At 41.0% G+C, this 17,154-nt stretch overlaps 1 protein-coding gene across 2 annotated transcripts in view; it reads right to left on the reverse strand.

Moving 5' to 3' along the window:
• The window catches only part of AIFM2 (AIF family member 2, ferroptosis suppressor), a 21,054-nt gene extending 12,452 nt beyond the window's left edge, over positions 1 to 8,602 (reverse strand). The window contains exons 1-4 of one of the 2 annotated variants that reach the window (XM_087964073.1): positions 8,387 to 8,602; positions 7,329 to 7,444; positions 7,120 to 7,239; positions 3,862 to 3,954 (exon numbers count right to left, since the gene is read on the reverse strand). In XM_087964073.1, coding sequence (XP_087820199.1) covers positions 3,862 to 3,954; positions 7,120 to 7,239; positions 7,329 to 7,444; positions 8,387 to 8,561 — 504 coding nt within the window. In that variant the 5' untranslated portion in view covers positions 8,562 to 8,602. The remainder of the gene's footprint in view (positions 1 to 3,861; positions 3,955 to 7,119; positions 7,240 to 7,328; positions 7,445 to 8,386) is intronic. The other variant, XM_026672831.2, reaches the window with a different exon arrangement.
• Between the last annotated feature and the right edge of the window lie 8,552 nt (positions 8,603 to 17,154).

The following is a 17,154-nucleotide window of genomic DNA, read 5'->3' on the forward strand; positions in this document are numbered from 1 at the left end:
GCAAGATTACGGTAGATCGGGGTGCCCAACCTTGGCAACTTTAAAACTTGTGGATTTCAACTGCCAGAATTCCCCAGCCAGCCATTGTAGATACTTTTTTGCCACTGAAAAGCCATGTAATGTTCCAGATGTCATGGGGTAACTTCACTGTGAGAAGACGATAGTGCTTTTCCGAACCTAAATTCAGATGTCCATCAAATTCTGCAACATTTTGGTAAAGAGATGAAGCTTAAATGTTACGGGCCAGAAATTCCAATAGTCAAAAAGACAATGTATTGGATGTTTCTGCCTTACATGAGAAGCTGTATTCAGTTCCCTTTATAATTCAGTTATTCACAAGAAGTACACTAATAATTAGCAAAGTGGGTAGCAGGAAAAATTGATGTGAGCATTCATTCATATCTATTAAGTTTTAGCCTCCAGTCCTACAAATTTTTACTTGAAAATAAGCCTAGTAGAATTCTCCTAAAATATGGGGAGCTATATTTTTAAGACTTCTCTCTTGGATGGCATGCTGAGGAGCATAATCAGTCATGCTCATAGTCCAGAACTAGGAGCAAACTAAAAGTAAAAAAAAATAAGAATGTAGCTAGAACACATGAAATCATTATTGTTATTCTACATTGACCAGATGTTTCCAAAAAGTCTGAAAGTAAGCAAAAAAGTTCTGACAATATTGCAAGCTATGTCTTTGCTATTACAAGCAAAAAATTTTTTGCTAATAATGAAGAGAAATTGTCACATACAGACGGCTAAAGAATAGCACATATATATGAAGCCAGACATTTGAAAAGGAAAAGATTTCATAGAAAATTTATCAATTCCAAAAAAAAGTACAGAAACAGCATTCACAAGTTTTAAATACATATCAGCCTTGATTGCTGCTTTTGTCAACTTCTTTATCCTAAGTCTTTACAGATCACTCTTTTCAAGTGGCTTGCTACTTGATAAAATGACAATAAAATTGGTTTGTCAATGTTAGGTAAATAAATAGTGAGACGGTATTGAAGTACAGTAACTGGGTAGGAAGAAAACCGTCTCTTCTGTCACTCCCACCCTTTGGAATATACTCCCTGCCCCAGATAACAGATAATCAGAGTTGGAAGGGACGTTATAGATCATCTAGTCCAACCCCCCCCACCCAAGCAGGAGTGGTAGTCCAATCTCTTCTTGAAAGTCTCAAGTGATGGCGCTCCCACAACTTCCAAGGGCAAGCTGTTTCACTGGTTGATTGTTCTCACTGTCAGAAAGTTTCTCCTTATTTCCAGGTTAAATCTCTCCTTGTTCAGTTTCCATCCATTATTCCTTGTCTGGCCTACAGGCGCTTTAGAAAATAGCTTGACCCCTTCCTCTCTGTGGCAGCCCCTCAAATATTGGAAGACCGCTATCATGTCTCCCCTGGTCCTTCTCTTCCCTAGACTAGCCAAGCCCAGTTCCTGCAACCGTTCGTTGTATGTTTTAATCTCCAGTCCCCTCATCATCCTGGTGGCTCTTCTCTGTACTTTTTCTAGAGTCTCAACATCTTTTTTATAATGTGGTGAACAAAACTGGATGCAGTACTCTAGGTGTGATCTTACTAAGGCTTTATAGTGTGGTATTAGTACTTCCCTTGATCTTGATTGTATCCCTATGTTAATACAAGTTAGGATTGCATTAGCTTTTTTGGCAGCGGCTGCACACTGCTGGCTCTTATTTAGCTGGTTGTCCACTAAGACTCCAAGATCCCTCTCACAGTTACTGCTATTGAGCCTGGTTTCACCCAGTCTATATGTGTCCTTTTGGTTTTTCTTGCCTAAGTGTAGGACTTTACTTTTCTCTATATTGAATTTCATTTTATTAGATATGGCCCAGTGTTCTAGCCTGTCAAGATCCATCTGGATTTTGAGCCTATCTTCTTGGGTGTTAGCTATTCCTGCCAGCTTAGTATCATCTGCAAATTTGGTAAGCTCCCCTTCTATTCCCTCATCTAAGTCGTTAATGAAGATATTGAAGAGTACTGGGCCTAAGACTGAACCTTGTGGCATCCCACTGCGTACTTCCCTCCATGTAGACTTAGACCCATTAAGGACAACTCGTTGAGTACGGTTTGCCAGCCAGTTGCAAGTCATCTAGTGGTGGTGCTATCTGTTCCACTTTTTTCTAGCTTACTAAGAAGTAGGTTGTGGTTTACTTTGTCGAATGCCTTGATGAAATATAAATATATTATGTCCACAGTATTTTGCTGGTCTACTAATTTAGTCCCTGTGTTGAAGAATGAAATAAGATTGTTTGGCATGATCTGTTTTTAACAAACCCTGTTTTTAACAAACAAAGCAGCATCCCTCCCATTCTCTTGGCCTTTCAGAAGAGTTTGGAGACCGGGCTCTGCTGAATCACATAGGACTCCACACACAACCTTGGGATTGGCTACCGTCTTAAAAAGCCCACCACCACCTAGAATACTAAATCCAGTTTTGGTCACCACACTATAAAAAAAGATGTTGAGACTTTAGAAAGACTGCAGAGAAGAGCAACCAGGATGATTAGGGGACTGGAGGCTAAAACATATGATGAGCGGATGCAGGAACTGGGCTTGGCTAGTCTAGTGAAGAGAAGGACCAGGGGAGACATGATAGCAGTCTTCCAATATTTGAGGGGCTACCACAGAGAGGAGGAAGGGGTCAAGCTATTTTCTAAAGAGCCTGTAGGCCAGACAAGGAATAATGGATGGAAACTGAACAAGGAGAGATTTAACCTGAAAATAAGGAGAAAAACTTTCTGACAGTGAGAACAATCAACCAGTGAAACAGCTTGCATTCAGAAGTTGTGGGAGCTGCATCATTGGAAGCTTTCAAGAAGAGACTGGACTGCCATTTGTCAGAAACTGAGTAGGGTCTCCTGCTTGGGCGGGGGTGGGGTGTAATCTGTTAAAAATGTTTTTAATTCAAGTATTCTATTCTTGTCTTAACTGCCACCTATTGAAATATGACTTTTATAGGGTTTTTATGTTTTGAACTATATACTGCCCAGGGTTGCTCTGTGACTAAGATGGATGGATATATAGATAAATAAAACTACACTCCTCTCACATTCTAAAAAACCCAAACTGAATCAGGCAACACAGCTACCCCCCAACCTCACCCCAATCCAGCTTACTCCCCTATCTTCTTCCCAACCCTCTGAAGGTCTGACAAGGCATTTACACCATGCGCAGTTCACACGTAAAGACAAATTTAGCCTCCACAGACATTCCCAGAGAAGCACCATTGTAAACCAAATTATAGTTTCTAAGATTTTATAAAAGTGGAGGAGCTTTAGAAGCTGAATGTCAGGACTCCAACAAATCTACCCCCATTCAAATCATAAGTCTCTAGCCGCGTATCTCAGTGAAAATAAAATTGATTTATTAGAAGTGGCCATATTGATGTTAACTGAATGCAGCCGATACTAAAATACATCATTCATTTCCTCCTTGACCCTGATCTCCCCACCCGCCGGATGTATATTCTCCAATGGAACACATCCATAGCCAAGAGTCATCAATCATGCTCTCTAGTAATATTGCACTCCAACAACTTTGGGCTGCCAGGGCGATTATCTAGGCACTTAAGGAATGCACTGTTTACCCCCACTCCCTTTTTCTGGCAGCTAAAAAGACCAAAGGGGTATCTTTTTAGTTGACACTGAATTGATATCATTCATACTTATGTATGATTTGGCAGTATCTCAAAAATGCATCCAATCTATTCTCTTTCTTTTTTGTGTGTGTCAACTCTAAGAGTTTGTAGCTGCTCATTTAGTCTTCGTTGACTCTGGATAATAAGGAATTTTAACTTTCAAAGCAATAACACAGTGACTGAGTGACAGGATGTGACTTCATACCTCTTTGTTAGGATATGTTGTCTTAACTTCTGCAGCCATTTCAACCCCAGCAGAACCGCCACCTACGATTACCACCCGCTCAGCTTTTTCCACCTTTTAGGACCCAAAAGAAAAAAAAACAAGATGGAGTCATACTGTTCAGGATTTCATTACTTTAGATAACACATGGCTTCAGACAGGCTATTTCAACAGGAATCCTTTCTCTAACTAGAAAGAGAACTGATACTTAGAAATCCTTGGCAGCCTTGATCAAAAAAATTTTTTTCTTCATTCAGGATATATTGTCTATTCCTGAGATTGCGAACCTATGAGCCATTTGTGCAGGCACACGAACCCCAGCCAAACTTACCTGCACTGCGCATGTGCATGCCTCCCAGCCGATTTTCAGCCTGTTTGAGGCCATTTTGGCCTCCCATAGGCTCAAGGGAAGCCTCTGCAGCCTTTGGAGGCTGAAAAACCGGGCCCATTTCACAACTTCCAGGATTTCCAGAAATGTTTCCAGAATGAAGGATTTCCACTTCCAGAAACCGAAGTGGCCAAAAGGCCATATTTTGCCTCCAAAGGCTGCAGAGGCTTCCTTGAACCTCTGGAGGCGAAAAGGCCTCAAACAGGCCAAAAATTACAGGCATGATATTCCCTCTGAAAAAAATTGGGGCCGCCAAAAGAGACCCCCACCACGCGCAAGAAATCGCTGCCCAGCTCTTTTCCTGCCGCCAGCGGCCTCCGCTCACACCGCCCACCCGGCCCGCCCGCCCGGCTCCGCTCAGGTATCCGGTGTGTCAGGAGGCCGGCGCGGCCCACGCGGCTTCCTTGGGAAAGGAAAGGAAACCAGGAGCCGCTGCTGCCGTGAGCGCCGCCGCGGCTCTTCCTTTTGCCTTTCCCTTCCTGGGCAACGGGACTGGAGCCATGCAGAGCCACGCCGGCGTAGCAACTCCTGACTGGGCCTCCGAGGAGGAAGGAGAGAAGAACAAAGGGGGCGATTCAAAATCGGAATTCGATTTTAATCGGAAGAATATCATGTCTGAAATTAGCTGGGAGGCGCACGCATGCGCAGTGCAGGTAAGGGGGGTTGCCAGCATGCGCACTTTCGTTACACTACAACAAAAAGTTTCGCAATCACTGGTCTATTCTATGTTCAACCAAATGATCCAAAATTCCCAAGGCAAATTTTGGGTATGCCTAACCTGCTTTTTCTCACAAATTTCTAACTGCAAACATTATGATCCTCTTTATAGAAATAGGGAGGGGGTGTTGCATTAGATTAGTGTTGTAGCACTTACAGCTTGACTATCTTAAGTGGTTCAAACTGATAATAGTCACACTGGAGATAATAGCAGAATTGATATGATGGATAATATTTCATCTTGTCAGTAATAAAATTGGTCTTCCTCACTTCCACACACCCAAGGTGGCATCTTCAGCATAAATGAAGTATGTTGATACGATATAAGCTTGTATGTACTCGCCCAGAATAAAAGCTCAGTGATTTCAATGCAGCTTACATAGATTACTGTCAGCCGCAAGCAATCAGAGCCACTCATGAATAACTAAAGTCAGTAACTCTATTAATAATCTACCACTTCTATTGTAAGAATCCCCCCTTGCCTTCCCCTGGGAATGACCAGATAAGGCTTCATGGACCTTGAAGAGTTCAAGCTTCAGTCACTTGTGACTGCACAAGGATACCAAGCTAGGCCCTTGCTTGACTCTTCCTTCCAGCCCGCCTGGCAATTTCTCAGATTCAGGGAGTTTTCCAGGTTGAGTAAAATTAGATATATTGGCTTTGGGTTTTGCTTCTTTTCTTTGATTTTGTATGGTTTACAAGTAGTCCTCAATTTGCTACCACAACTGAGCCCAAAATTCATGTTGTTTGGTCCTATTTGTTACGGTTGTTAAGTGAATCACTGCAGTTTTCAAGTTGTTAAGTGAATCTGGCTTCCCCATTGACTTGCTTGTCAGAACGTCGCAAAAACGATCACATTTGGCTTCCATTTGGTTCTAGCATCTGCTTGCCACTGTCGTAGCCACAGCAGACGAAGAGAAGTGATGTTGGAGGCCGGGGCCCTGGAGGAGAATCGGGCTGCATGCAGGGAGGAGTCGGCCACTGAATTCAGCCGCCACCAGCTTGTTGATGTCCTGATGCATTCTGATTTCCTCAGGGAGAATCCTAGCTTGTACTTGGCGAAGCCAGAGAAGGGGTGTCCTAGTGAAAAAGGAGGTGGGTGCAGCTGCTTTAACCGCCCAGGCATTGGCCTGGTGTGTTCTGCGGAAATTTTGTTCTGCCTTGTTGTCCTCTGTCTTAAGGGACACTGCAACCGTCATAAATATGAACCAGTTGCTGGGCATCTGGATTTTGATCACGTCATCTTAGGAATGCTGCAATGGTTGTATGAAAAATTGTAATGGTTGTATGAAAATGAAATATCTTATTTTATTGTTTTACGAATGAAAGCAAATATACGTGTCCCAGGAGAGCGATGTGAGATTAAATTTAGGTTGGTCACCATTTTTTTTTAGTTTGATGTCCATAGTTCAGAGTCACGATTACATGAATTGAGTGATTGTATACGTTTTCTAAGCTGAATTTTGATTAATTTAATTTCCTCGAATATTTCAGGCACTACAGAACTTGACTTCTGTTATGCAACAGAGAATCTTCTGCTTCAGTTCTACCTACGTGTGTTGAGAAATAGCCTGTAAATTCATTCACAATAGTTTATCTCCAAGTTAGCAAACATTGTAATTAAAAACACTGTAATCACTTTAAGTAACCATTCTCTTTCCCATACAATTGATACATTTTACGTTACCTTTATTCATCATAGTAATGCTCCTACTTAAAAAATAAATAAATTCCTTTTTTATGGATGCCACTAAACAAGCTGTTTTGAGAATATTTAAGCATGTTTCATAAACCGATGGGAAAAAATGGCAAATTTTCAAGTGAGGTGGGGCAGAAGTCCAATTAAATGTTTTATAATAGTAGCAGTAATAATATTACCAATATGCTAGCAATCTTAACCACAGGCCAAGATTCTTATCTGCATGGTGAATGAGATGAGGTGGCTAATTTGAAAGCCCAAGTCATACTTTTTAAAATAGATTGCTAAACAAAAATGTGATTGGAATCAATAACAAGCATTATATAAATACCATAAACCAGCCACAGATGGTCCCTACCAAGAAATTAACTAATACACACTTCACAGGAAAACAAAAGCAATGAACACCCCTTTCACTTCTACCAATCATACCCACCTCTTTCACTATGTTCTCATAAGCCTGAATAGCCATCTCCATATTAATAAGTTCATTAAACTTCCCAGGAAAGGGCCCTTCACTCCCAGTGGCAAGGATCAGATGAGAAAATGAAAGCACCTAAGAAAGAATATCAGAATGAAGTTGCAGTTGTTGCAGAAGTTGTGTACTCTTTCACTAGTAACACATTTAATTTTACAGGCACTCACTTTACCATCGTTCAGTAGGACCTGGTGTTTCTCCAAATCAATCTCAACTACTTTGCCCTGCTGGAAACTGTCTTTGAAGGTCTCAGAGAAGGAGATAAAGGTTTTTTTTGCAAATCCTACAACATTATGCAGGGAAAAAAAATGGATCAGTAGTAATTATTAAAGAGCAGGGTGTCAAGGACCTCCACAAAACTTTTAACACATCTAAAGTGTGCGGATTCTCAAATTTTCATACCTTAAGCCTCATCAGTCAGTACTGTGGAAATAACAGCATACAAACACTTTTAATGAGAAAATGTATCAGCATTATTTGCACATTTATGCTACGCTTTCAAGGCATAAATAAAATCAGAACAAATAATTAAAGTGTCCCACCTAGTTAACTTTTTCTCAGTCCTACTAGTGGTATAAGTATTCCTATTTGAAAACCACTGGTCCAATCTACACAAATAAATGGACTTTTTGCTACTTTAATTTGCCTTGATATTTCATTTGTTTTCCCCAGTGTTTGAGAACCATCAAATCTATCCCATGACGCCAGAGGTTACCTAAGTGCTCTGTTATTCTGTACTCTATTCTGTTTGTATGTACACTGAGAGCAGATGCACTGGAGGCAAATTCCTTGTGTGCCCAATCACACTTCATCAATAAAGAATTCGATTTCTATTTCTATTCTGTATTTTCACAAGATGGACTTTCCAGATATCTGGGATTACAACCATATTGATTGGAGGCAAAGGATACAGGAACTCCTTGACTTACAACTATTTCTTTAGTGACCACTCACAGTTATAATGGCACTGAAAAAAGTGGCATAATTGTTTTTCACGCATAACTGTTGCAGCATCCTCATGAAGCCGGTTTTATCCTAATTATCCTAAATTTATCCTAATTATCCTAAAACAAAGTTTTCACCAGCTGGTGCCTTCCAGACCTCTGGGATTGCAAACATATTAGAGTCAAAGGAAGTTATGATTCAATATATCTACACAAGACAGCCCCGAATTGGAGGAAAGACAGCTCAAAAGAAACAAAGGAAATCCCACACAAAAAGTTACCACTCTGTACAGAAGCCCGCAGAGCAGCCACATTGTGATGGAAGGAATCTCTCATGTCCACCAGGATGAAAGGGATCCCCCAATCCTGCAGGAGGCGGGCAGCTTCCATTCCTCCGAAGCCGCCTCCAACTATGACCACGCGGACAGAATCATCCACAGAGACCTTCGACCCCATCCTGAATCACACAGCAGCAACTGAAGGAGAAGGAAAGAGACCGAGATGTGGGATCATCGCTAACACACGCCTTCTAGCTCAGGGGTCTCCAACCTTGGCAACTTTAAGTAAACTCAGCCAATGGCTAGATCAGCTAGAACAGGGGTCTCCAATCTTGGCAACTTTAAGCCTGGAGGACTTCAACTCCAGGCTTAAAGTTGCCAAGGTTGGAGACCCCTGTTCTAGCTGATCTAGCCATTGGACGAGTTTACTCCTGCGTAGTATGGACTCCACCATGAGGTTCATCCTCCACCATGAGGTTTAGGGTATGGGGTTCTGGGTGTGCCACCAAACCACCAAACCAACCAACCAACCAATGATGGTTTACTGAAGAAACTAGACCAGAGGTGCACAAGACCATGGGGGAGGGGGGTCAAGGCAGAATTTTGCACAACCATGGTATGGCTTGCTTAGATTGACCCTCCACCTTTGTGGTTTGTGAGTTGGGTTCTGGCTGTGACACCAAACCAACCAACCAATGATGGTTTACTGAAGAAACTAGAGCAGAGGAGGTGCACAAGACCATAGGGGAGGCGGGTGAAGCCAGAATTTTGCACAACCATGGTATGGCTTGCTTAGATTGACCCTCCACCTTTGTGGTTTGTGAGTTGGGTTCTGGGAATGACACCTAACCAAATCACGGGGTTGGCGGGGGGGTGTTAACTGGAGAAATTGGAGCGGAGAGGCATGCCACACTATTCCAAAGCGCGAGAGATGGGATGGACGGGCCTCCTCAATCACAAACCTGCTTTCCAGCTCCGTCGCCTTTGCTCTCCGCCGCTCAGGAATGATCTGCGGTGCGCTTCTCCCGCCCGCGATCTTTCGCAGGAGAAACGCAGCCGGTCGTTGCAAAAAAAAAAAAAAAAGAAGGAGAAAGAAACGCGCAGGGCTCTTCCGAAGGAGTCCTTTCCCTCAATGCGGAGTAGGAGAGGCCAAACCGCTCCACGAGACACAGCTTCCGGGAATGACTCGCGGAAAGTTGGAGAGGCTGACCTTAACTTCTTCCTTTTTTTTTAGTCCCACGGAGGAAGCCGCCAAGCAACGGACTTTATTATGTAGCATATCTCGTCGTGGCTGATGCCGCAACCGGTCGAGCCTCTCCTCCCTTTCAGCGCTGCTCTCTCTGCCCTCTAGCGGTCATCTGGTGTATCGTTAGGCCCAAATGGAGGCGAAACTTTCCTCGCGTCTCCAGTTTTGAGGGAAGCCTTTTTTGGCCGCGATGGTGAACGGGCGCATGGTCGTCGCTCGCACGATCTCTGTTAAAAACGACTAGACGCTCCGGAGTTCGTCGGGCGTTTCTCTTTATTATCCCCTTGGTGATCGCCTTAAGACTTTCAGTCTAGAGGCAGAGAACTATGGGTTCTTCACAGAAATGCGAATAATACGGGGGAAAGGTCAGAATACAGAATAGAATAGAATAGAATAGAATAGAATAGAATAGAATAGAATAGAATAGAATAGAATAGGAATGGAAGAGGAATAGAATAGGAATAGGAATAGGAATAGGAATAGAATAGAATAGAATAGAATAGAATAGAATAGAATAGAATAGAATAGGAATAGAATAGAATAGAATAGAATAGAATAGAATAGAATAGAATAGAATAGAATAGAATAGAATAGAATAGAATTCTTTATTGGCCAAGTGTGATTGGACACACAAGGAATTTGTCTTGATGCAAATGCTCTCAGTATACATAAAAGATACATTCGTCAAGAGTCAAGAATCATCAGGTACAACACTTAATAATAGTCATAATATTTGGAACAGACTCTCCTGCTCTAGCAGGGGGTTGGACTAGATGACCTCTAAGGTCCCTTCCAACTCTGTTATTCTATGATTCTATAGGGTACAATAAGCAATCAAATCATACTAGGAAACAGTCAATATAAATCATAAGGATACAAACAACAAAGTTACAGTCATACAGTCACAAGTGGGAGGGGTGGGTGATAAGGAACGATGAGAAGATTAATAGTAATAGTAGTGCAGATTTTGTAAATAGTTGGACAGTGTTGAGGGAATTATTTGTTTAGCAGAGTGATGGCATTTAGGAAAAAACTGTCCTTGTGTCTATTTTGAGGGTAGGAGTTGAAACAGATTATGTCTGGAATGTGAGGGGTCTGTAGATATTTATATTTTTATTTATAAATATATAAAAATAGCTATATGAATATATTCTCATCTTTTGGATAATTTATTCTATGTACATCGGAGGCAGGCTGCTCTAGAGGCAGAAGGTAGAGACACCTGTGATTTCTCTGTGGGTTTTTAGTTGTAACATGATCTTGTTTTAAAAGCATGGAGCTTTCCCTGTAGTTAAAAATAATAACAATTTGCCACGCATAATCATGTCGTTCATTCATTCATGTCAACCATCATATTCTGTACAAATAAAATGCATTGAACTGGTTTGGCGCTTCTCACTAAGGAAGATGCGTTTTGCCTGCCGCTAGGAAAATATGCGTTTTGAACTTTCGTTGATGGTGGCTTTTCTTCTTCATTGTTTCTGGAGATATATGCACAGCTTTTATATCTAGAGTTTAAATAACATTTAGATACAAAAAGTCAAAAGCTTGGGAGCCATTAATTCTATCTAGAACGGTGTTTCTCCACCTAAGCAACTTTAAACTGTATTGAGTTCAACTCCAAGAATTCCCCAGCCAGCCTCTATTCTAGAAGTAAATGTGGTAACATTGGATTGTATGGAAAAGGAAATCAGATTAACTAGGAAAAGAATAGAATAGAATAGAATTCTTTTTTGGCCAAGTGTGACTGGACACACAAGGAATTTGTCTTGGTGCAAACGCTCTCAGTGTACATAAAAAGAAAAGATTCATTCATCAAGAGTCAAGAATCATAAGGTACAACACTTAATGATAGTCATAGGGTACAATAAGCAATCAAATCATATTAGGAAACAGTCAATATAAATCGTAAGGATACAAGCGACGAAGTTACAGTCAAACAGTCACAAGTGGGAGGGGATGGGCGATAAGGAATGATGAAATGAATAGTAATAGTAATGCTACAAAGAGCCAATAGCCATTCTACTAGTTTATAAATATCATCATATTACAGCATGCACACTGCACACTGAAAACAGGGTGCCTGTATTATCTTTTTTTAATAAAACTTTATTTAAGTTAGAAGGAAAAATAAAATATAAGAAAAGAAAAAATAAACAGGAAAGAAAATACAGATTCCTGCAATAGAAGAATGTTCTGCCTATGTTTTAATGTTCTCCTTTGGATGAGCAGTTTTGACAAGCAAGCTGTAACTTAATATTTACGACAGGGTGGCTCAAGAATTGTGGGAATTGATAGATGCCAGTTCATAGAAAAGACTGCAGCTGTATGTCAGCAGGAAATAATAATAATAATAATAATAATAATAATAATAATAATAATAATAATAATAATAATAATAATAATAATAATAATAATAATAATATGGTAGCCATGATGATATCAAAACCTTGCCTTATTTTTAATGGGCACACACAAGACATGTTTAAAAAATCCACTTTTATTGCCCCATCTTGACTATTTTAACCACACCTTGGGGACACACCAGAGGTGGTATTCAGCAGGTTCTGACCGGTTCTGGAGAACCAGTAGCGGAAAGTTTGAGTAGTTCGGAGAACCGGCAAATACCGCCTCTGGCCCCGCCCCCAGCTATTCTCTGCCTCCCGTTGAGTCCCAGCTGATCGGCTGGGTCTTCTTTGGTTGCCCTGCACAGGAGAACAGAGCTGGAAAGCAGGCTAGTGGGGTGGGGAGGGAATGGGATTTTGCAGTATCCTGCCACACTACACCACACCCACCAAGCCACAATCATAGAACCAGTAGTAAACAAATTTTGAATCCCACCACTGGAACACACTGTTTGTTGTGGGGTGTGGTTTCAAGTAAATTTGTTATGCATCTTTGAGTTAATAGAAAGAGATATCCCTGAGGGATGATTAATTGTATTGGCTTCTGAAAATGAGGACTGAGATCAGATGCTGTCTGTGAATAATTGTCAGTTTATGGCATTTTTCCCCCCCAGGGTGATTAAATAGCTCCTGTGCCTTGGTCAGAGGGTCCAAATTTTTCAATCCGCTAATAAGCAGCAATATTAGAATTTATCCCAGAGAGTGTAAAGTAGCTAGCTTGAGAAAGATCAAACATCTAATTAATTTTTATGTAGGTTTCCAAATTCCATATCTTGACAATTATTATTTTTTTTAAATTAAACTTGGAAAAATAGCATACAAGGTTTGGTGTTCCCCAGAAGGCATCATTACGGAAAACCAGCACACCTTTGCTTTTTTAAATAAATGTGTTGACCTTTTTGAGTTAAATCCCTCTTTTGACAATAGGAGATTATCATCCCAGCATTGCTTGCTTTGCTAAACTTAAAGCATCCTTCAGTCAACAGCAAGTGTGGTAAAGACAACTTATGTCACAATGTTCAATTCTGTGAAAGGCCTTGCATCTGTTTGTAATGAAGTACTGTCAATAAATAGCATCTAATAGACAGGTGTTCATAACAGACCGCACTCAGCTGCTAATGGACGAAATTTAAGCAAGAAAAATGGGGTGGAGTTGCCCTAATAGTTTAAACCTGGGCTTGTCAACTGGAAGGTTGGCGGCTCAAGATCCAAGTACTTAATGATAGGGTGAGCTCCCATTATGTGCCTCAGCTCCAGCCAAACTAGCAGTACAAAAGTGTGTTTCCACCTCTGCTTATCCCAGGTTCAGAGATATTGTCAGAGTGTTTGCAGCGTGACTACTATTGTGAGACAACCCAGAAACACAGCACAGCACACAGAGGCTTTGTCTTTTAACAGTGGTTTATATATAAGACTGCTATATACATACATAGATGTGCTAGGCACATACTGTTGAGGTAATTCCCCATTAGGAGAATGAGTGCACACAGGGAGACGTAGTGAGAGTAATATTGAATAACACACACACAGCACACAGCTACACTGTACAGTAAAATGTAGGTTTTTACTTCCAGTAAATGGTTAAGCAAACTCCAACAAGCAGTCCAAGTCATTCACGGTTAAAGCAGTCAGTTTTAAGTCCAGGGATAATCCAAATAACAAAGTCCAGCATCATAAACAGTTCAGTAACAGACTTACATCAAATCCAAGAATAACTATGATCAGCAACAGTCAATAGGGAAATGCAGGAACGGCAACACTCTCCAGAAACAACAGAACAGAACAACCCAGCTTTCTAGCTCCATCTTATGGCCATTTGAGGAACCACACCCAATTACAATTTTAGCATTCCCTTAAAGAGACAGTATTAAAATGTCTAACCTGGTTTATATATTTCCCAACCCAACTGTTAGGTGACTTACATTCCTAACACATACCAGGCAAGCAATCAGTCTGCATTACTCTGCATGGGGAACTACAATGGAGATAGAACACTAGGAGAGAGAAATATGCCCTCTCATGGCCTCACTTATATTGACAACTTCTTAAAGTAGCAATAACCCTGCTGACCCACCCTCAGTCTTAAAGCGGCAATACCCTGCTGATTCATTCTCATTGCATCAGCATCCTTACAGCAGCTGGTCAGCTATTAAAATCTCCAATACCTTAACAGATATCTACTACTTGCAACACTTCCCTCAACTGTTCCAGCATGCTGAAGGATGATGGGTGAAGGTATGGTACACTCAGGAACCACTCGTTCCATGAGATGAGACAGCATCTGCTCCACCAGACAGAAGGTTTGGTTCTTTAATGCCAACAGCTCTTCTTTTAAATAAGTTCACCTGATGCAGGGAGAGTTTTACCCTTTGCTGTCAGGCCCAAGAAAATATTTGGAGGTTGTGTCTTTATCTGCGATGCTACCAGCTGATAGAGACTTCAGGACAAGGAGATTCTGCTTCCTCACCTGTAGTTCAAAAAGCAATGGATGGAGATTCCTCATGTCTTGCTCTCCATCTCTTGCAACTCCCCTCCACAACTGAAAGTCCCTCCATACGTTTTGGGTCACAGCCTGCCGTCATAGCAAAGGTAGAACTGTTGGCTTCCAGGTGAAAATCAGTGGCAGATTAGATATCCCCAAAGGAGCAGGGACAGGACTGCAGTAGAGATTTATTTTTATTTATTTGATTTGCCAATTGTTTACAAGATAATAAGTATAAGTGTATACATAGTTGTGAATACATGAAATGGGTACATATAAGAAAAATAAAAGAAGAATAAGAGAAACAATAGGACAGGGACGGTAGGCACGTTGGTGCGCTTATGCACGCCCCCTACAGACCTCTTAGGAAAGGGGTGAGGTCAATAGTAGACAGTCTAAGGTTAAAGTTTTTGGGGTTTGGGGTTTGGGGAAGAAACTACAGAGTCGAGTAGAGTATTCCAGACATTGACCACTCTGTTGCTGAAGTCGTATTTCCTGCAATCAAGTTTGGTGCGTTTTACCTTGAGTTTAATTTCTATTGTGTGCTCTTGTGTTGTTATGGTTGAAGCTGAAGTATTCACTGACAGGTAGGACATTGCAATGTATGATTTTATATACCATGCTTAAATCAGACCGAAGACGGTGTAATTCAAGGTTTTCTAGTTCTAGAATTTCAAGTCTGGTGGCATAAGGTATTCTACAACAAGGTGGCAAATTCTTGTGACGCTGTCTTTCTAGTTAAAGGAGAGACTTTTGAGATTGCTCACTTGCATTTCAGACAGCTCTTTTCGTGAGTAGACTGCAGGAGCTAAGTTTTTTGTGGTCAAAACTCAAAAGGATGATATTTAACTAAGCAGCACAACTTTTCAGGGAAAAGATTATTTGATTATGGATATATCTAAATTTGTATGTTTGGGGAGTTTAATATAACATGTTACAGGGCACAAAGGAAAGAGAAGGATTGGGTTTACTTCATTTGAAATGGTAGTATTCCTGGAGCTTCACTTCTGGCTGGTACTGCAATCAATCAATCAATCAGAATAGAGCTGGAAGGGACCTTGGAGGTCTTCTAGTCCAGCCCCATTCTCAAGCAGGAGAATCTATACCATTTCAGACAAGTGACTATCCAGTATTTTCTGAAAAACCTCCAGTGATGAGGCACTTACAACGTCTGAAGGCAAGCTGTTCCACTGGTTAATTGTTCTCACTTTATGGAAGTTTCTCCTTAATTCTAGGTTACTTCTCTCTTTGATTACATCCACTGTTTCATGTCTTGCCTTCTGAAACTTTGGAAAATAAGCTGACCCTCTTTTCTTTATGGCAGCCTCTCAAATACTGGACTACTACTATCATGTCACCCCTAGTCCTTCTTTTCTCTCGACTGGCGATACCCAATTCCTTCAACCGTTCTTCGTGTTTTTGTCCCCAGGCCCTTAAATCATCTTAGCTGCTCCTCTTTGTACTTTTTCCAAGGTCTTAACATCTTTTTTATAATATGATGACCAAAACTGGTTGCACTATTCCAGGTCTGGTCTTACTATGGATTTATAATACTTCACGTGCAGATAGCTTGAGCTGTATTTTCAAAAGAGGGATGTTGTATGTCCTTGGCAAATGTTTTTATTCATGTGGAGTTTTTCTCCAAAGGAAAAATTAAATTGATTTATTTGTTTTGCTGCATTATAAATCAGCCAGCCGACTGAAGGACAAAAAAAATCTTTTTTCTCATCTTTATTTCCTCACAAACCCTCTATAGCTCACAATTTGGAGTGGCATCTGAAGAATCAGCTAGTCTTAAAAAGACAAATCTTAGATGCTACTAAGTCATTTTTTTTCCTGAAAATTAAAGACTATTTTAGCCCCCCCGACCCAAAGAAATCTTCTTTGTATCTGGAAGGAAATGCTATTTATCTATTCCTTTGGCATGTGCTTATTTAGAATATAAAGATATAATATTTGTATTACTTATTTGCATTTGATACCCTTTTAAAAATTCTACTACCCTGTTTCTCCAACAATACGGCCTCCCCCAATAGGAAGTCCCAGCATGTTTTATAGGCATGAAATGAAATTAAGCCCCTCCCCCCAAATTAAGGCCTATATTAAAACCTGCGAAATGGGGGGAATGGTGGGGGGGCTTGCCATTAGGAAGTACTTTTGTTGCACACCCGGATATGGTGCTGCCTGCGTTGACCCTGATACGAAGTGCCCCACCAATGCCGAGGTCAACATCCAAGCCATCGCCACCCACCCGCCCGAAGATGCAAGGGGGTGGGAAATTAAGTCACCCCTGAAAAGACGGTCTAGCCATTTTTTCGGGGCTAAAAAAAATAAATAAGACCCGGCCTTATTATATGAGAAACATGGTAGGTTGTACAGTGGATAGAAATTCAATAGATGAAATTGTATTGCATGCCAGAAAGGTATATATTAAAATGCATATAGTGTAAATATATCACTTTTTATTCTTCCCAATGTTCCCACAAGTACAGGCGGGAAATCTATTGTGGTCGTAGTGGGCAATCAACCAAGTGTTGATCCAAAAGTGTTGACAGCAATTGACCAACCATGGGTTGAAAGAGAATGATTGGCCCAAAGTCACCCAACCAGTTTGTCATACCTAAAGAGGGATTAGAAC

Source organism: Notechis scutatus, chromosome 4 (genome assembly GCF_049901735.1).
Source record: "Notechis scutatus isolate UNSWTSFEM ecotype Mainland chromosome 4, rNotScu1.2, whole genome shotgun sequence".
Classification (NCBI taxonomy): domain Eukaryota; kingdom Metazoa; phylum Chordata; class Lepidosauria; order Squamata; family Elapidae; genus Notechis; species Notechis scutatus.